Below are 22,305 nucleotides of genomic sequence, written 5' to 3'. Positions count from 1 at the left end.
GCCCCTTCTGAGGAAGGAGGGATTGCAATATTGATGGTGGGGATGCCAATAGGACCAGTTCAGGACCTCCTGTTCTCCATTACAACAACGAGGCTTTCTCAGTTTACCATCTTCTTAACACAGATGGTAGGGAATACCCTTGATCTGTCCTTTCTCTCAGAGCATGTGATCTGGATTGGATAAACCCTGTCAAGGACAGACCACTTTCTGGTGAAGTTTGGTCTTGTGGCACCTGTCCTGTCCCTTCCTGTATAAGGAGGCAAATCATTAAGATGGTCTGAACACAGAGATATATAGAATCCAAGGGAGACCTGAACGCTTTTGAAGATTCAGTAGCCAAGCCAGCAAGTCCTGTCAATGAAACGCTGAAGTGCAACAGGCCATTAATGTAATCTCTCCTGAGAACCATCTTCAGCACTGTGGACCCCAGAGAGGTCCATCGGTCTACCAGAGCGCTCTGAACAAAGAAGCAGGTAGGAAGATGGCTGGCGTGCAAGTGACAGAAGACTCATAATAAAGGTGAACTAGCAGGTGCAAGAGCACCTAATTGGGCCAACTGCAGGGAACTGAAAGGAGCAAGGAAGGCTTACTTTGCTGCTCCCATTTCACCATCAGGTAATGGACCAGCTAGGCTTTTTGCAAGTAGTTTGAGAGCTACTTTCATCTGAGTGGTCTGGCAGGCTATGATGCATTCACAAGACACTCTGAGACCAAAATCTGCCATCTTCATGCTGACCTGAATGCCACCATTGACGGAGTATCTGTTGAAATGCCCAGTGCTCTGCCCTGCCATGTCCTGTCCAATCAGTCTTTGAGGATGTGGACGGGATGCTTGAATCTGTGCGAGCACCAACATGCTCCCTGGACCTCCATAGGTTGTTTGAGCTATTGGGAGCTGGCCAGATGGATCAGAGGAGTACTCAAACTGTTACTGCATGATGGGAGTGGTCCCCATGGCATTGAAGGTAGTGGGGTTGCAGCACTTCTGAAAAAAATACCCCTGAATCCAGATAATTATTTCTTAAGTTTTTATATGCTGCTCCAGTACTAAAAGTCTCTGGACAGCTTACAAAAAACAAAGCAACCATATACAACAAACAGCATACAACACACTGCAATTTATACTATCATCTGGTTGCTAAAACTTCGTTTCTAAGGAAAGCGCTCAAAAGGAGGGTGGCAATCCATCTGTAGGCATTCTTGTATGAGAATGATTCATTTGTTCGATATTGCACAATTCAATATTGCATCTCTTCCAGGCTGGCCTCAGACCTGCAGTCAAGTCTGATTTTGGGAATTGGCCTTGTTGAGAGTAACCTTCTTCAGGAGAGAGACAGGACAACTATGCTCCTGTTATGCCTTCTCAATTTCTTGGTAGCTTTTGATATCATTGCCTGCACTATTCTTCTGGATTACATGTATCTGCATGAGTTAGAAACCAGGGACAATTTTTTATGTTGCTGCAACTCTTAGCTACAGGGTTGTTCCAAATAACAACATTCGGTGTCTGTGCTTTAGCCCTTTGGTAGTTGAACTCTTGGGTGCCATTATTTTGTCTGCAGTATTGCTCAACTCTAAAGCAAACCACTGTGATTGAATATTAGGAGAGCTACAGCAAGGTGCTATAGCAGCATTCTGATGATGGCCGACTCTATTTCTGTGTAAGATCTGAGTCAGCAGAGGCTGGCCACATTCAGGTGCCTGGATGCTGTTATGGGCCTGATGAGGGCCAATAAACTGAAATTAAATCCTGAGAAGGCAGAGATATTAGCAGTGGGTGATTCCCAGATCCAGGAAGTCACTTCTTTACCTGCTCTGGATGGAGTTGTGCTCTCTCTGAAGGAACAGGTCCACATTTGGGGTTTTCATAGAAACATAGAAACAGAGCAAGTCAGAAGGGGCCTTCCAGGCCATCCAGTTTGACCTTGGTTCCTTGAGCTTGGCTCTGTTGGAATGCATCCTGCCCTCCACTGCAGGGGAGAACAGGTCTCTACGCACCTCTGTGTGACACCCTATAGGTCACCAACAGATCCTCTCGGAGTCTCCTCTTCTCCAGGCTGAAAAGACCCAGTTCCCTCAGTCTCGCCTCATACGGCATCCCCTGCAAATGGGCCACCAACCTTGTGGCCCTACACTGCACTGACTCTAACCTGGCTATATCCTTTCTGTAATGAGGGGCCCAAAACTGAACACAATACTCCAGTTGCAGGCACACTGGAGTCGTATAGAGTGGTAGTAATACTTCTCTTGATCTAGAAGCCACGCTTCTGGCTGCAACCAAGGGTGGCATTCGCCCTCTTGACTGCCACATCACACTGCTGACTCAGATCCGTGTTTGTTACTAGAGGTCCAGATGACTCAAACACTCTAACTATGCAGTAGAAACTTTGGCTGATGCTCCAGCTATGCCCAAACCTGATATAGGGATAGCTGAGCCACTGTGGTTCATGTACTGGTAAGCTCAGAACTAGACTGCTGTAATGCACTCAATGTAAAGATGCTCTTGTGCTTGGTTTGGAAGCAGAGGCTCAGTGGAACACCCAACCACATGCACTGCACTGGCCACATATTAGCTACTGAGTCATGTTCAGAGTTTTATTGATGCATGAAATCCTAACTGACTTGGAACCAAGGTATCTTGCAAACTGCCTCCCCAGCTGGACTTTCGTTAAAGGTCTTGCTGGTCATGCCACAATCAGCAGAATATCACCAAAAGATGGTTCCTTGTTGGTGATACCCATTCTACATGTAGTTTGGAAGACAGAAAATGAGGCATGCTTTAAATGCCTCCTCGGGATGCACTTGTTCACCCAGGCTTTCTCTAGCTTGTTATTAAATGCAACACTCTCTTACCTTTATTTTTTATTGCCCTCATTGTTACTGTAACTTAAACTGCCTTTAATAGTGTGTCTTACATTTGTATCTTAAACTGCTTTTATTATCTTAAACTATTACTATATTAAGTTGATGAATAAATAAAATAAAATGCATGCCAAGATTATAGCCACAAGGGCTTTTGTGTAAGGACAGTTTAAGCATTTTGAAATTCCAAAAGAAAATGTGCTCATCACCCTATGATCCTTGTGCACTATTTTTCTGAAAATTACAGTTCTGGAAGTGTGCCTTAACAAGAAACGTGTAAGTTTCCGAATTATAGCTGCAGTGGTTCATCTGGTAGGGCAATTCTCCAGTTTTGTGGAAATGTGAATCACTTCCCTTTCCCTTCATATTTGGTCAATTTATACAAAAATGCCACACATCATAAAGGTGTTCCCAGGTATGAACTCTGCAAAGTTTCAGAAGGATAGGTGTGGGGGCTAGAGAGATTATGCTTAGAAACCAGTCCTCTTGGAAGAAGGGCTATCTCACAATCCCATATTTGCTATCTCAGAAAGCACAGCAATTGGAGCTCATGTGCTTTAGGATTAAAAAATGGAGCTGTCGATCTTCCACATTCAGAGAAACAAAACAAAAAGATAATCTTTGGAATCTGTTGCTACATAACATATCTGAAACATCAATCAGTAACAAAGCCTCATTCTGGAGTAGCTTCAGTTTTGTTGGCTTTGAGGAAAAGCTTCACCTCAGGACCCAAGAAGACTGTCCTGAAGTGACCCAATTCTGTTTGGGCCATTAGACTCCAATGTGAGCTCTCTACTTAGAATTCACTGTGTGGAGACCCTCAAGGTAAAGAAGTGGGTCCCTGCTGTGGCCAGTCACTCTTCACATGTGAAGGGCGATGGGAACAACATTGGAGGTGAAGAGTTCACATGCTTGTGTTCCTATTCCCTTCACATGCTTTGCAAACAGTTGAACAAGCTTAGTGTCTCTATTCTATTGAACTAAATGAAAACATAAAGGAAAGTTGTATGCATATACCATAGTTTCTATGCTGATAAGGATTCACTGGATTGTGGGGGGTTTGCACGATTTTAATGTCTCAGTCCTACTGCTGGAAGAATGTTAAAAGCAACAGCAACAACTTCCAGCTCACAACTATCCTGAATGTTGGATAACTGCAAGACAAATGTGGGACAAATGTGGAGATTACAAATATCACAATACAAGTCTAAACTTTTCCCCAGACTAAAATTAATACGCAGAGAAGCCCAGCAGGAGGTCTTTTTCTCATCTGTAGAACCTTCCTCTTATTGCCATGACTTCTTAAGAGGGTGAAATATTTCAGACAGACATTTATACACAGTTGTTAATTAACAGATTTATCTTGAAAATAGGAAAGTGTTTGCAATTATGGCCAAAGACCTGAAGCTTGTAGCTCATCTATTACTTAAACCATTCAATCAGTGCTGAAGGAAATATGGTTATATTCCATGAAATTACTAACTGAAGATAATTAATAGCTCAGATTCTCATACCCGAGTATAATGACATGTGCAGGAATCATGCATGATATACATTATCCTATTATACAAAAAACAGGCTATTGAAACTAAATTATGTCTGCAGTACAGCACATGGACCATTTCATTTTTTAAAACTAATGAATAGCTTCAGGAAAAACAAGACTATTGTCTTTTGCAATTCATTAATGCCCAAGTTAGTTTATGTAAAGATATTCTTCATGAAAATAATTTATTGGATGTTATGTTTTCTACAGTAATCTTACTCCCTTTGATTTTACTGACAGTAATGCAAGGTTATATATGCATATATATTACATTAGAGCACAGATGTTCTTCTAACTTAGGGATGGTTCACAGGTGCATATAATCGCTTTGCACACTTGAATGTGTGAATGAATCATCACAGGTCAGATGGAAATTTCTTCTTTTCTCACATCACCTCTAATACAGGCTTGAGTAACCCTATTCAGATATGAATCACCAAGCAATTTAAATTCAAATGAGGTATAAGCATGTGTAAACCATCCCAAGCACTATGTAATTTAAACTCTTCAAGATTCCCAGATTTCCCCCAAGATAATGGGCTTGAATTCTGAAAACTTTGAACACAGAAGGATGCTCACACACACACACACACACGGACACGGACACAGGGAGGGAGAAATTACTGCCGCCCACCCTAACAGAAATAATTGCAGTTTACCCCCAGCAACAGCACAGTTAGAATGGAAGAAAGCCCTGCTGGATTGGACCAATGGCCCATCTAGTCCAACACTCTATTCACACAGTGGCAAAACAGCTGTACAAAGAAACCTTCAAGCAATATGGATACAAGGCCTCTGCCTGCCCTAGCTCCTCAGCAAATGGTGTAAGCAGGCATGCCACCTCTAGGAAAGGAGGTAGCATATAGTCAGGAAGGCTAGTAGCCACCGATAGCTTTACCCTACGTGAATTTGCCCAATTCCCCTTTAAACCCACCCAAATTGGTGGCCATCAGCACCTTCTGTGGCAGTGAATTCCATAGCTTAGCTATACATTGTGTGAAGGATGCCTCTATACAATCTGCTCAACTGAAATATTCCATGAAAGGGGGAAAACAACTGCCAATTCTGTACATGATTCATTCTTAAAACTGATGCAATTATCTGGATGAGACCTTTGGTAGAGTGATGAAAATCAGTGCCCAATACTTTAGTAACAAAGCAATACAATTTACTATTACAAGTTTGGAAAGTTTCTTGGAAGAGGGGGCTGAGTCCATAAGTTTATTTACTTATGCATAGGCATCTCAATGGCTGAGTTCACATGACTTGGAAAACAACCTCGCATGGCTTCCATGGCACATGGATTTTTCCTGAACTTACCAGCCAGATGATCATGTGGTTCCCGGAGCAGCAGTTTTAATGCTCTCCATTCCATTCTCCTGGGCATCCCATGCATCCTGAGAGGCCCCACAGGCAAAATCCCTGCTATTTCCCTATTCTTGGCTATGTACCACAGCAGCCTCCACCTGACAAAACAGCTGCAGCCCTGTGGCAAGTTTACCCCTTTCAAATGCCGCTGCACATCTTTAGCACTTCAATGCTGCTCCATCCCTCCTGAAGATTTTGAGTAAATGAAAATAAACAGTTTTGTTGTAATCCTCCCCTCTCCTTCCACGTATTTTCACACTGTCTCCCTTTTTCCAAAAGTAAACAGAAAGACAGATACATTGCTTGGCCAATGGGAATAAATTAAAAAGTGATGAATCTATTTCCAAGACACTGAGGGCAGTAGGGATTGAAAGCTTCAAATGGCCACTTCTTCAGTCATTCTTGCCAGAAAACTACGGTATTTCCATACTAACCAAGGTAAAATGGCAATTCCTGCTCTGGACAACTGGAGAAGCCCTGATGAAGCATGAAAACCTTAGAACTGACCCACTGATTTTCTCTGTGATTTCAGAAAACTAATCCTATCATGCAAGAACTCCAGAACTTGGGTCCAGATAACACAACAGACATATAATGGCAAGATTTCACCATAGCTGCTCATGCTAGGCAAACCCACCCAATATCTCATCAATTGTAGTTTCTACTTGACAACTTGGACATCATTATGTGAACAAACTTCCATGGAAGAGAGCTTAGTTTAAAAGGTTATAATAGGCATCACATATAGCATTTCCATGGTCTTTTTCTGCATGCAAATGTGGGCCAGTGTGGCGTAGTGGTTAAGAGTGTGGGACTGGGACTCAGGTGACCTAGATTCTAGTCCCTGCTCAGCCATGGAGCCAACTGGGCCAGTCACAGACTGTCAGCCCAACATACCTCATAAGGCTGTTGTTGTGAGGGAAAGATTGAGAGAAGGAAGAGGAGAATGATGCAAGTTACTTTAAGCTCTTTTAAAAAGTGGGGTATAAATCTAATAAATAAATAAAATCATTACTTAATATTTGTTTCAAGTATTAACATTATAGTCCATCAGCTTTCTGATGTTCTAACTGTAGAAGGTCCACTATATCTACCAGTAGGAAATTATTAAAAAACAGACTTAAAAAAGCAGTAGCTTCTTGATAATTACAGCAAATCCTATACCATCCTTGAAAAGAAAGATGAATGGAGCATGGTCTACTTATCTTCCTAGCTAATCCACATAGTAGAATGGCATTCCATTAACAGTGTATGAATTCATTAGGGTGAACTATGCAATGGTATGCTTAGCCTTTTCTCCACAGAAATCTGTAATTTTCAAAGCAAGGATGAAAAAAAGAGCAACAGACGGCACGTACTGTTGCACTTAATTTGTGTTACATATACCTGTTTATTTAATACCACCAATCATTCTCCTGCTATTTCCTGTCTCTTTGAAGACAATCCTATTGCAACAGCAGTTTTGAAACTTTCTGTCTTCAGGAAATCTATTCACATGCACTTGTTTGTCGAGGGAGCATTTTGTATCTGCTTTGAAAACCCAGCATGATGTGCAGGGAAGTCTTGGACACTCATTTGCCATGTACATGGCAACAATGAGGCTTAAGTTGTGAGCATTATAGAAAATGACCAGGCATGTTCCAGTCAGAACTGGGACCATGAGAGCAAATGGCTAACACCTAATGATCTGGTACATAAGGCCTCATAACTGATTACCATGTTCTACAAGGGCCTGGATTTCTGTAGTGCGCTGTTCTTGGGTCTATGTCTTCCATCATCCTCTTTCTCCACTCTGAGTCTTGAGTAATATGTGGGGCCCTGGCTAGTTGGTTCCTGTGTCAACATTCATTCTAGACTGCTGAATGGATGTTCTCCCGCCTCAGACATCTATGGACTCTGCCTTCCCCAGAACAGTACAGTTAATGGAGCCCAGATGTATCACCATTGACAGCTGTTGCTTCCATTTAGGTTCTATTTTAGCACTGGATCCTGGCAGCTCAGGGGCACCATATACACTGGCTGGGCTCACACATCATGAGAGGTCATGGTGATTTCTTAGTCTTATTGGTCTGCTGTGTTGTCCAGAGCCAGTTGTAGTGTTTCTGCATGGTACTTTTAATTTTCTGAAAGCACAGAGAGAAACGATGGTCTGTTCTAAGGTTTCCATGCTTCACCATGGTGTCTATGGTCATCTGGACCTGGAATCTCCATTTTACCATTGTTAATAAAGAAATCCAGCCAGTCTCCAACCAGCCCAGGGCTGGATCAGCTGTGAAAGCAGAATCATGTTGATTCTGTAAGGAACTCTGGGGAAGTACCCTATTCATCTTGATTCTTTATTGATTTTGCTGTATTATTTCTATGTTCCTTTTTGCTGACTATTTCAAACAAGATGAAATATTAATGCAGAGTGAGGGAGGAGAGAGGGGAGAGAGAGATGACCATTTGGATATTGGTACTCCTTCTACCTGAGGAATACAAAGTGCCATTGAAAATGACCCTAAACCAACAGTAAGTAAAAAATTCAGTGGCTGGATCACATATCTTTAAACACAGAGCTAGTGCTCACTGTTCAACAACTTCTGAAGAACCATGTTGACCATGTGTTGATCATTTCTGTACTAGCATAAACAAGGACAAAATGCATTTAAAGATATACTTGAAGAGCAACTAGTTCTTATTGACCCAATTAAGCAATTCAGAACACATGAAAAGCCAAAACGAAAGTATCTCTTTACTATCTCAGCCACTTAAGCCTTTTGACATAGGATGATTTTTTTTTAAATCATGTCATCAGCATGAGTAAAGAAAGAAAAGAAGAAGAAAATGTAGAATGAATGAAACAACAGAGAGAAGTATTTCATTCTCCTGAGATAAACAGACCTCAATTAACAGTCTGACAATTTAAAGAGCTGGAATACACTGGCCATAATCCAGCATGGACTTAAGTATTCGTAAGCACATGGATATTTCAGTGCTTAGCTCTTCTGATGTATCATGTCAATTGTCCTTTTCACTTAACATGCAAGTGCAAATAGGCATATACATTTTGTAAAATGGTTCCTGCAAAGAAAGACACATTATTTTGTAAACAACTCATTCACGTAAAGGACTCTGGACAATTGACCTTGTTTACTGATGTAATACACCTTGCAGTAATTTTATACACCATTAACTGGCAATAATATAATGCATTCCTGGGAAAATGATACAATTTTAGTGGAAGAGGAGCTGGCCAGCCATATCAGCCAACCTATTTCTGATCAGCCACACATGAAAGTACTTTTTTGCTATCTAGTGATCATGAAAATGTTCTATAAGGGATACACATCTTCCATATTTTAAATCTGCAGTGTTGCATAATGTCATATAATCATGTTTCCTTGTTCAGAATTCACATTTTGCTTGTACCTCTCTCAGATTTAGCAACTACTCTAAGATGCTTCCAGTGGAAACACCAAATTTCTATTAACATCCAGCACTGTTGTCCATTAAGCAAAACAAAAAGATACCCAACAATCTTTCATTTTTTCAACACACTACGGCCATAGCAGTCCTATGGGACTATTCACATGGCCTATAAGTTTAATAAATAAATAAATGGGGGGACACTTGCATCCAGGCATTCTCCTTTCCCAACCACTGCAAGGTTCCCTCCATCAGCTTCGCAGCTAGGGACAGAGATGGGACAGAGTAAATAATGTCAGTATCCTAAGAGTAGGGTAAGAGTTTGGTTGTCTGGACGGAGATTGCATAGTCACTGAGCCATGTTGTACTGGATAACCAAGAATGGCTATGGTATGCTGAGGCAGAGTTCCTTGCACTGATGTAGCATATGAGTGGGGAAGAGATGCATTAACACATCAGTTGGTGTGTCATCTGTTTACACAGATCCAAGATGATAGAATCCTATGCAACTGCAGTATTCTTAGAGGAGTGGGTTAAAAGTTAAAATTTCAGTCTTGGCAAAATGGTCAAAAGGTTTTGGTTAACCCTTGCTGTTTTGTCATTCCAGGCAATAGAAATAGTGAATGGTATAGAATAGGATATGGAGATCACATTTAGCAAACCTTTTAACTACACTAAATCAGAGACTATCAACACATACAGCAACCATATTAATACCTTAACTTCCAGTTTCAGAGTGTTGTGATCTGTAGAAGAAAGAATGGGGGGGGGGTGGATTTTTTTGCATAAGAGCATAATTCTTTGTGATATAAAGAGATATCTTTGGTTAAATCCATAGAGAAGACGCTTTAAAAAAGCAAAGGACATGACAATTACTAGTATTACAGTTACACTCAAATGTATTGATTACATGCTTAATCTGAGATTTTTTTCTAATAAAGACTCTGATCTGGAACAGCTGCAGTCAACATTAATTGTTACAACTGTTATTCAGCCAATACAGCATACACAATAGTTACATGAAAATAAACAGAATGTTTCAGAGTAAAGATCTAAAATGCACAATAAACAGAGATAATGGCCCAAATAATTTTCTAATATTTAGCTCTCAAAATTAGAGGCTGTCAAAGATCAATAAGACTTTTTGCCTTCAAAATCACACTCTGCCCAAAAGCCAACATAGCTCATTGATTATTTTTGCTACACTGAAATAGCTAAAACAACATTATATGCTTGATAGGGAAAACATCTACTCGATCATCTTATCAGAAGCCCCACCACTACTATTGACTGGACTGCAACAGATGAAGCAATATTTCTATTAATGTGCATCAACATTTATTAAAATATTAATTTTCATTTACATTTGAATGTGAAGTATCCAAAAGTCAACAGGAGTTCACCAGTCCGAGTCCCATTGTATCTGCTGAACTGCCCCTTAAAAGATGCATCTTGTCCAGATGTAGATAAAACTGGGCAGTCAATAATTCTTCAGTAAAAAGGCAGATGCCCTTTCCTTCAGAAATGCAGAAAACCAGCTGGATAACTGATTGGGAAGAGTCTAGGCCAAGGGCTGGCTGGACTGCATGAGCAGAAGCCAGCTAGATTTTCTTTCGCCTACACTCTCTACAACCCATATTTGTGCTTGGAAGACTTTCTCAAAAATCCTGGAGTACACAATCATGTCTATGAATGAGGGCTTCACCAAGGACACAAACTAAGATCTGTCCTTTTGACTGAAGTTGATGCAATTTCAGATGACCCAAGGATGATCAATTGGATTGTCCAAGAGGTCTATGTGGGAAACTGGAGCACCCATGAGGCTACATGATGTGCTGTGCATCAACTCAGGAAGTGCACAGCATCAGTATGCACCCCCTGACCAGGAAAACAGAAAGCTGCCATACTCTGAGGCAGACTACTGAGTTTATTAATGGGCAGCCCAAAGATGTGGAGGTGCCCATTGGCTGAAATGACTTTAAAAGAGGATGAGGTGGTCCATGGATGATAAGACTCTCAGTGTTATTAGATATGATGAAATATTGCTGTGTAGAATGCTCCTGTTCAAACTCACTCACTTCCAGGGTATTCCATTAAATTCCCTTTTCCCTGACCATTTTGTTTCCACTGCCGAATGCCAGTCAGCATTCCATGACTACTGGGTTCATTGATAGGTGTCAGAACCTTATAGTGAGTGGGGCAACCCTGGGGAAAGGCTGCTTTCATACCCAACTTGCACACCTCCCATAAACATCTGGATCAAAGATGGTGAAGCTCTGGCCAGTGGATTTTATCCAACTGATGAAGATTCCCCAAGTGGCCTGTAGGGGATTTGGGTTCCTCAGCAGCCTCTGGCTCCAAAAGCCCCTGCCCCAGTGGGTGCCAGGGGATTGGGGGGTGGAATCACCCTGTCATGTCAACCATAAGAGATTGCAGTGGGATTCCCTTTACTGAATGCACTGCTCTTCTTCCTAATTGGGAGGGAGAGCACACCCAGTTTTGCTTTCCGTGTCCTCCACAATGGGAGAAGATGTAGAGGAGAAAAATCTGCCCTGAGATGGCAGTTTTAGGGCATGGTGGCTTTCCTCAGCCAGGACAGCCTGCTCAGAGCAATGTGGGGGGTCTCATGTTGAAGTGCTGGGTGGACCTTCAGGCAAGAACCACAAGACATCAGGGGCATGGCCATGGACTTCAATGTCCTGTAGCCATGTGCTGATCTGGGCAAACGCTAAGGAAAAATGGGATATCCCTCAAATGCTTTGGACTACAACTCCCACAATCCTCAGTCAAGGATTACAGTTTTGTACTTCAAAGCATCTAGAGCAGGGGCCTCAAACTCAACTTACCTGGGGGCCGCTGGAAGTAGAGTCTGGGTGAGGCTGGGCTGCATCAAGCGGTGGTGGTGGGCAGCTCATCCCACGTAGCTTCCGGAGGCCGGCCTGGGCACCGCCGGCAGTTTGAAGGCCACAGGGCCCCTCGTCCGTCCGTCCTGGCAATTGGCCCACGGGCCGCGAGTTTGAGACCCCTGATCTAAAGGGTACCGGGTTGATTACTCCTGGGTTACTGAATCTATGTCATCTAGTCCAGTAGGATTTTTTTTTTTTTCAGTAGCATTTTGGCTGTGCAAGCAATGTGGGATTCTCCAAACTTCAGCTCCAGATATATTCCATTTTAAGGCTTGACAATAGATTCACTGTTCATAGCCCAGTAAATTTAATATTAAGAGATTTAAGGTAAAGTGCCATATGAAACCACACTTTAGAATTTAAACTTTAAAAGTTCATGCCAGAAGCCACACTTCTGAACAAACGGAAGCTTTATTGATTTCACTGAGTCCTGTACACAAATACATGTGTTTAAATACATGGGCTAAAATGATCCAAGTGTAGATTTAGATTACACTTGAATCATTCATCTCCCTGGTCCAAGAATGAATGTAGACCTCCCAACCCTCCCAAATAGCAGCTGGTGCCTGGAATCAAGTATTCACTGCAAACAGGGCATTCAGAAATGATGTACTGAGAAATCATTCTTTGGTTGCTAAAAACAGTGGGCTATTTACAGTAACAAAGAGCAGAGTGGGGTTAAGAAGAAAAAGAACTTCTCTGATTTACTTTCTGACCCTTTTTCACGTACATCTGGTCTGCCTGGATTTGCTTTGCTTCATACAACAAAATGGCCTTAGAAGAGTTTATTTCCCATGTACTCTCTCTTCAAGCCATTGCTAAAAGCCAAGATTACCCTTAACAAGAGACTTTTGTCCAATGAAACTGCTTCAGCAAATAGTCAAAGAGCATGGCATTTGGAGGACTCAAGCCACACACCTCCCTTATGGAAGCATCTTCTTGACCAACTATGAATATTATGGCATTGATATTTAACCGTATTGCAAGACGTCTTGGGAGATATGGCCTCCCTCTTCTTTTAAATGCACTGAACAGCTGCCAGATCTTTTGCATTATGTCTTATTTAATTAAATCACATATTATATTGGTCCTCATAAGGAATATCAGAGAATATTACAGACAATTGGCTCTGCTGTTCACACATTGTTGGCAGCAAATGAAAATTAAGTAGTTATCCCCAAAAAATGAAGCACTATAGAACTTTTTTTTAAATGAAGACTTGCAGCATGACCTTGTACACACATATGCTCAGTCATATTCAATGCAGTGGGGCTTTTTCCCAGGTAATTGGGCATACAATTACAGCCATTATTATTATTATTAGTCTAATACTGGGATATAGGCAGCTTACAACATAAACAGAGATATACAAAAGTTAAAAAAATATAATTAACTCACTAGAATATTAAAATTATATAAATTGTCAACTTTAGCAATGCTAAAAATATATAGAATAAAACTAATCTAATAGAGTCTCACAGGTCCAGAATATTTCCAAAGGCCTGCTGGAACAGAAAGATTGCTGCTTGTTCCAAAAACACAACACAGAGGGTGCCAATCTAAGCTCCCTGGAAAAGGAGTGGATTTAACTGAGACCCTGTGCCACTGTGGTCAAGTCAGACATATCTAGGAACAGGTACAGATAGTGCACTGGGTTTAAGAGTGCAAGTGTTCTCCTGGCCACAACATTTGGGCATCCAGGTGCTGGTTTTGATCCAGAAAGACACTCTGGTTGTGAACATGTGTATTAAGGATTTGATAAACCACTATACAAAGACAAAATGGAATAAAAAAGAATCTACAAATTTGAAGGTTCTAGATCACCCCACGGGGTGCAAACAGGGTCCTATATTTTCTAGTCTTTCTAGCATTCTGTTCTATTCCATTCCATTCTGATGATTTGATTATGGTAGCACCCAAACAAAGAATCCAGTTTTGAATCGCCAACTAGCCACAAAAAGCTGGCGGTGTGAGCTTGGACCAGCTACTAACTTTAAACCTAGCCTACCTCATAGGGCTTTTCAGAGACTAAATGAGTGGAGAGAGAATCATGTATATCTTTCTGGGCTCCTTGGAGGAAGGGAAGGATAAAAATGATTTTAAAGCTTTAAAAATTATAGATGATCTGTTCACAAGAGAGTGAATAGGTTCCCATGATTTAATTTATAGAGTAAATATGTAATAATGTATGTATTGTGGTGAAGAGCTGTGCGGAAAACATGTACGAGAATATTATTCTTAACAAAACAGCAGCTTTCCTCAGGATAGTTCTCTCCAGATGTGTTGTACTAGCCCCCTGACCATGGTATCTGGAGGTATTGTGGTATAAATGGGAATTGTGGTATAAAACACCTGGACTGAACCACATCATTAAAACCATTTTGTAGTAGGAGGAGGAGGAGACTGAGAAATGTGTAAGTTTGTGGTTGTGTGCTAGCTTTGAATGGGGAATATGCCTGACTACCTTGCTCAAACCTTTCAACCTGCAAAGAACTAATGCAAAACATCTCACACAGTGCGAAGTCTTTCTTCAAAGCAACAGGTTTTGAATCACGTCACCACAAGCCACCATTGATTAATTAACCCATGGGGACCATTACGTGTGCCAGCCACTATTTTGCCTATGAGACTTGTGGCAGGCTTGCACCACAGATTGCAATGCCATATGAACTTGGACAGTGAATTACTGGTATGGTTAACACACCACCCACAACCCTAAAACAGAACACAACAATGACTTACTCTGGCCAGGTTCACAAGCCATGGCATAACCCCCTGCAGCAGAATATGGCCAGTTTATGGCACCGAGTTTCCACAGATGGATTGACCCACAATGCCTCACTGATTCATTAGAACCAGAATGAAGGGATTATCTTTCTGAGCCTATGTTTTCTTTCTCTTTCACTTTGTTTTGCATCCAACTGGTGGCAATGACTGTAGAATGCCAACAACATAAAATCAGGTGTTTCATGTACACTGCCAATTTTTGTCAGCTTGTGTTCATGATTTCATCCCAGGGGTTTAGCACTTTATTCTGCTAAATGACCTAATAACTGACCCTAACCCTATGTCTTCCCCAGGAAAAAAAATGGAGTCATAAACTGGCAAAATCTGCAATACTTCCTGGAACAACAAGAATATAGGAACAGATTGACGTATAAAATGCACTTTAATGCTGACATAATTAGCCTGCAACAGAATCACCTGAGTTAGTGCCAAGAGTAAATGGCATGATTTAGTGAGGGGTTTGATCCTGTAACCCATATGCCATTTGTTTGATTGGAAGACATGAGGTTTATTGGGTGCTAAGCCAGCAAACATACCCGTTAATAAACTGAAAAGCTTAAACAATGTTTTCAGAAACTTGGCAGATATGAGCTTGGATATCCAGAAAGGGATATACTGCAGACCTGCATGTTTATATTTGTTTTCTTTTAAATCATCTTCTATTTGAGGAAAAGAGGTTCAAAATAAAAATAGCATATGTTAAAATGAAATAAATAAATCCTAAGAATATTTTCTTCCATTTAAACTCTCTTCTACATTAGATATTAGCAACCCAATCCAACACATAAAATATTCTAAGAAGGAACAACATATTAAGAAGATACATTCTGCATAGTTTTTTAATTTGCCCAAATGGAAATTGGTGAATTCATATCTAATGCATTTTGACTATTTCCTACCATTTCCATTCATGTTGTTCCAATGAAGGAAAAAAATACATTTTTTTTTAAAGGGACTGGTTTTATTCTTCTGTGTAGTGTTGAATGATCTTCTGTTGATGACTTGAGAAAGTCAGTGATCAGCAGCACCTTCCATGGATTTAAGAAGCTGCAGTGGATTGCAATGTGGGTCAGCAGCCATTCAGGATATTCAAGCCATGACAGGTGAGCCACTCAGCTTGTTGTTATATGTGAACCCAGGCCAGGTGGCTTGTTGTCATCAGTAACATACAAACCATTCCGGTGCCTTCTGAAAATGTGACAATTAGATAGCCCGCAAGATAATGCCTGCTTTCTCTCCTTCCTGATGAGAAACCACTAACAGCCAGGTCAACTGTAATCCCAGGTGATTTTCTGATGCATTTACCTGCTTTCATGAATGATCAACTTCCATCAATCTAGTGTCCTTCAGATGTCTTTGAGTGCAACTTCCAGTATTCCTGGCAGTTGGCTATGGAGGAGTTCCAGGTTAGAGAAAGCTTATTTACTCATACAAGTCATGAAACATACTTTGATGTTTATGCTTGATGGTTTTATGGGGACAGTTGTACTTTTGGATATGGTTTTAATGTCACACAAATTTCAAGGTATTTTAATAGTAACAGCATAGATATGTTTTAAATAAATAAACAGATGTGAGAGGGAAATAACTGAAGATCAAAAATGGGTTTAATGTGATAATGGGTTTCCATTCTTGGATCATGATCTTTCCCTTTTGTGATCTTTTCAGTCCCCAAACATTGTGTAGGGCTTTCATCTGAGTTCTTCGGTGTGCAAGAGAACAAAGGAACCAACAAGAGGAGAAGGCATTTATGAACCCCAAAACTCTGAGACATTGTCTTACAATGCTCAAAACTTTTGAGCAATTTTAGGCAGAAGAAGCACTGGAAATATTATTTACATGTTTAGAAAAGTGTAAGTCACACCTGAGGAAAGAAATTTCTTTCTAAAACACATTGGGCATAATAAAAGATTTTCAAGCTCCTGAGAATAATTTCTCTTCTGTTTTGGACCATGTGCAAAAGAGCTATTTGGGATAATGCACATCCAACTCCAGGGCCAGGCAGCTTAGATGAATATTATGTAATGCATTAAAATTACAAGAAAATGTTTTTCCAAACATTGACAAGAAAATCGACCCTCACACAGCAAGCAAATTTTTGACAATAAGAATAAAGAAGACTATCTGCTTGCAACCGAGCTTCATAGCTTGACCTCATGGTACCTTCACAGCTGGTTTCTTTTTTGGGTTCGAACTTAACGGAGGGAAATTATACTGAACTCTGGCAGGCTGCTTTTAACTTCCATATCATGAGATGCAAAGTGGATTTAATCATGTCAGCTATCATTTTTTTTCTGAGAGACCCAATTATGTTTTCCAGAAAGAAAAAAAGGATAACAGCAGACACATATGCAGAGTTACACATGTCTGGATAAGTGCTTCTGAATGCAGCAAGTTGGAATGACCTGGAATGGTGTTCCTATACAACATCTGCTGGCAGAGGAATGTTATGGCATATTGGCTGACTAGAAAGAAGACTAAGCCTTCTCCTTCTTCCATCATCCTCCTAGAACTCACATGGTGCACAATTCTAGTTATTGTCGGCAGACTGCTGGCCTATAAGCGTAAGGAACGTTTTGCTTCAGTACGGTGTGTTAAGTCACTTTAAGAAGTTCAGTCTGGCCACCTGTGTAACCTTGGAGGGCTTGCATATTTGGTGGAAAGGAGCAAGAATTCCAATCAGCAAGTGACTTTTAAGTCAAGAATTTATCATGATGTACTTAGGACACAATTCAGCAAAATAACCTACTCAGTCTCATCCAAACTGAGTTCTTCCCAGTGGAATTAGGGCATATTAACCAGGAAGTAATCAAAGGAAATGAGATGGTTGGCTACCCAGAAGTAGGTCTTTTCTGCTCAGGCACCTCAGTTTGTTTATTTATTTAAAACTTTTATATGCCGTCCCTTATGCATGGCATTGCATGACAGCTTATAAACATTAACCATTACAATTACAATCATTAATTATCAGTTGTGGAATGAGTGTAAGTCTGGGTATTAAGAATGGTCACCATGTGCCCCTGTTTTATTTTAAGCACCAGGTGAAGACTTTCCAATTTTCCAGGCATTTTCATTTTTCAGTTTCTATTTTAAATCTTTGTACTGTACCTGGCTTCTACTTGCTTGTTTGCTGGAAATTTATACATTTAATTTTTATATTATATTCTGGCATGTATTTTGCTGGAAATTCATACATTTAATTTTATATTATGTTTTATAATATATTTTATGTTTTTAATTCTTGTGAACCTCCCAGCAAGCATCAGTCATTGAGTAGCATAAAACTGTACACAATAAATAAATAAAAATATCCCAAATATGTTGTATGACTATTCATAAGTATGGCTAGATAGAGATCCCCACCCGTAAATATAGCAATCCTGGAGAAATCCCAGATGAATTAGATCTGAACAAAATACCTCTGATATATAACACTTGGTATTCTTTTAGTAACCATTTCACCCAGCAACATTTTCCTTTTTTTGTTGAAATACAATTTAAAAAACCAGAGATGGAGTGCTCATTGTTCCTGGGCTCCTTGAGACTCTTGACACCATTTGCTCCAAGTGCATGGCATACCTCATGATGCTTATAGTTCATTTGCTCCCATTCAAAATATTACTTTTGGGCCACTCTTCCAGGGCACAGAGGCTCTCCAAGGGACCTTCATCAACATTTCTCCAAAGGGTACCTGGTTCTGGTTGCCTCATTTCTGCTCAAGAAGCAACCCACTTCCTGCTTTTTTCAAGACTTTTTTCCACAATATATGCAGGAGTTTCTTTGTACTGCAATGTCTTCATTAAAAATCCAGTAGGGACATATCCAATCCCTGGAGATGTGTCTTCCAACCCTTATCCTATCTTTTGGAGATCCTTTCCATACACATTGCAGGCTCCACCTTTTCTATCATACATTTAGAAACACACTTGAGAAAATGTGTTCTAACTTTTACGTGAACTTTCTGATCAGAATCCTAGCATCTTTAGTACAGTGTCTCCCAAGTAAACCAGTGGAAAGTTTCTCACCCCATGTCACATTCTCAAGTTCATGTCTACTGTGAGTGTAAACATCCTCTGGAGGATTCAGTCAGTACACAAAGTAATCTGGAGTGTTTATGACCCTTATGACACACTGCAAGTTTTGTCAAGAGAAAAAAAGGAGGAGGAACACAAGGAACTAGAAGTTGGTGTGGATGCTCTGAATCTAGTTGCCCCATTCAATATACCTTCCCTTTTGTCCTGATAAGTTCAAGTAAAGATTGTGTCCCATCTCCAACTAGAGATAAACCAATGAGTTCTTTTCTCCAATTTTTCTGTTCTCCTTTCACCCATTTCCTTCATTCCCTTCCTTTAATATAGAAGAAATCCAATTTGCCTAGCCCCAAATTCTACAGTCCCCCAGGAACTCTATTCCATTTCACCTGATTCCAGACCCATAATTCATGTCCATAGCCTAGTCTTCAATATGGAGCAGCCCCCAGTTTAGAGGGCAAGCAAGACTTTAAGCTAATTTCCACATATTCCAGTCATATTCATGCCTTCCTATGTTGTGTATTGGTTTTGTTTCACTTTATATGATAAATTTGACTAGAATTATTTGTTAGATATGAGCTGATTAATCCCCTGTTGGAATTCACACAGTGCCTACCACCATTCCTGATGTCTTTATTGTGTACATATTACTATTGAGCAATAAACAACTTTTTGAAATAGGCTTCTGTGTAAATACTCTTGGGACAAATATGACAAGACGCACTTCTACCCAAATTAGTAGATCCCTGGCACATACCATTACAACTACACACAAGTCTCCCATCTTTCCTAGTTCTGTTTCAATCCATTAATGGAGAGAACAGACATACTACGCTGAAAAAAATTAAAAGATTCCAGGTCAGTCAAGAAAAAGCCTAGGTCAAGTTTACATAGACGTGCTTAGTGCCTGACTGTGACCCTCTCTGAGTGGAAAGGCGGCCACCTCTTGGTCCACAAAGCGCTTTCATATAAATCATTTCACATTGCCTGAAACACAAAGGTGTTTTTTCACTGCAAGAAAATCCAAACTGCCAGCAAAAAGCCAGCAAATGATAAATTACAGGGTAATATACGGGTATGAACAAATTAAGCACTGCAGTCCAATCTTAGACATGTTCAAGCTGAAGTAAATTCCAGTGTATTCATTGGAACTTAATCCTAGGACACCCTTTCCCAAGGTGGTATCTAACAGCTGTCTTGGATTTAAAGTACCTGCATTCTTCTCTATCAGTTACGATAGCTGGGGAGGATGGAAGTTGAACTCCCAAATATCTAGAGAATACCAGGTGGGGGGAAGTTGCCCTAGTAGGTGCATTTAGAATTGTAGCCTCAGAAGCCAGCATAATATCTTCTCCTTTAGTCACTAAATAAAAATGCATATACTTTTTTTTCTAGCAAATTTAGTGTTTTCTGTTGTGTTTTTACTTTCTTGGAAGGTAAATGTGAGATGTGTATGTGGAGGCGGGAGTGTTGGCCAGGAAGGTATGTTTACATCAGCGTGGTCCTGACTCTTTCAAGAAATATACACAGCCAGCTCTTTGATGAGTTAAGATGCCCATGTCATCAGCTTATTTGTATGTTTGTTTATCCTTTACCATGAAATGCTCTCAAGAAATTGCCATTCTCCATAAATTTCTGACAGCACCATATGCACATGACTCTGTGTGTGTGTGAAGTTCTTCTGAATAGATTCTCTGAACCAGTTATTTGTGCTTCAAGCTGAAATGGTTATTGTATAAGAGTTTCATTTCCAGATAACAATGATAATATCTCCACAGAAATGACAGATGATAATTTAAAGACCGTTAGTACGCAAGACAGAAACAAAGAAAATCACCTCGCTGAGTTTGATTGGACAACTTGTATAGCTCCTGACTGATAAAATGCTTTACCATGGAAATGCGTTGGGGGTTGCATGTGTGGCAGTGGGTGAGGTCCAAAGTGGGCAGGGTCAGTCCTGGCCAAGGCTGGGGCTGCTCCACACCCTGTTTTGCATGTTTTGCAGATGCCCCATTTATACAGATTCACAATCATTTATCTACGCAAACACAAAGAACACACATACTTATGTACCATGTTTACAAATACTCAACACAAACCATTCACAGGAACACATTCATCCACAGCATTCACAACCACATATCCATGCAAATTTATGCATAGGTGGACACACAAGATCCCTCTGCACAGCTGTTCAGTTTGGAAAACAAATTAGGCACCTCTGGATGCACAGTGGGAGGCCCGTGGGAGACCGCAAATTTGGTGAAGAGGCATCTGCATCCAGCCTGTGAGTCAGAGCTTCCCCACTCCTCCACGGAACAAATTGGTGCAACTTGTGAGCTATCCTTTCTAATACCGGGGCTGCATGAATTTCCACATCAGGCAAAACAGGTGCTGCATAAGCACCTGGCAAGCCACCACTCCAGGATGCATGGCCACTTTCAGTTTGCCATGCCACAAACAGCACAAGCTTGCTGTAGATTCAAGATGCATTAACACGTTGCAATATTTCCACCCTGGGTCTCCAATAATACTCTCCCTACCTCCACATTCAGCCAACTTCTCAGCAAAAAGCCCACTGTGTTACATTTAAATGAACTCACAGGAAGAATGGATGCTAGGAAAGCTTTTCCTGCCTTCTGATACCACATCTGGATCACCCGTGCAGTGCATTTCAGAATTCATTATTCCATCCGGAAAGCAACGGTAAAAGAAATCAGGACGAGGTCTGCAAGAAACACCACAGACATTTGAAACAGAAGAGCAGCCATTGGTAAAACCTGAAGTGATCATTACAATTAAGCAGACTATTTATGCTGGGGGAGTTCATTTCCTCCTGTTCTTATTGATCCAGGGTGCTAAATGGAATCAATTACTTATTTTCATCTGAAGTGCTCTGGCCATGAAAGTTGTTAAGATCTCTAACAGCTTAGAGCATCATCTTGCTAAGGAGGGGACACACATCAGAATGCAAAGGACTGTGCTACAGAAATTAGTTGGTTAATTATTATAATTTAGGTTTCATATATAAGCTCCAGAAAAGGGGGCAAGCAGAATATTTTAAAAATGCCTTGGCACTTGTGTTACACAATTAATATGGTATTTGGGGGACAGGACAATTGAACTCCAAGCCAGTGTAAGCTTACCTCTTGGAAACTAATTTGAGAAGGCTAAACACAGTCAAAAAAGAGGATACTAGAAATCTAAAACTGGTTGTGGATCCCCCACACCCATTCACACATAAAGGTTCACCGGCTTGTAAGAAAAATAAATGGATTAGGATGCAGTAAGTGGAATATGTAAACAACAATTTATAGAAACAGTAAGCATGTCATTGCACATAGATACAAGAATGAAGAGACAAGGCACAAGTTAAGGGAAAAACAAAAAGGACACA

At 40.5% G+C, this 22,305-nt stretch overlaps 1 protein-coding gene across 1 annotated transcript in view; it reads right to left on the bottom strand.

Annotated features, from left to right (window-relative positions):
- PLPP4 (phospholipid phosphatase 4) overlaps window positions 1–21,734 on the bottom strand; it is a 53,870-nt gene extending 32,136 nt beyond the window's left edge. The window contains exon 1 of the mRNA XM_044450506.1: window positions 21,512–21,734. Within this exon, the coding sequence (XP_044306441.1) occupies window positions 21,512–21,701 (190 nt within the window). The 5' untranslated portion in view covers window positions 21,702–21,734. The remainder of the gene's footprint in view (window positions 1–21,511) is intronic.
- Window positions 21,735–22,305: the final 571 nt, after the last annotated feature.

This window comes from Varanus komodoensis, unplaced genomic scaffold (assembly GCF_004798865.1).
Source record: "Varanus komodoensis strain SLA01 unplaced genomic scaffold, ASM479886v1 scaffold1, whole genome shotgun sequence".
NCBI classification, from domain to species: domain Eukaryota; kingdom Metazoa; phylum Chordata; class Lepidosauria; order Squamata; family Varanidae; genus Varanus; species Varanus komodoensis.
This window is presented reverse-complemented; position numbering and strand designations above follow the sequence as displayed.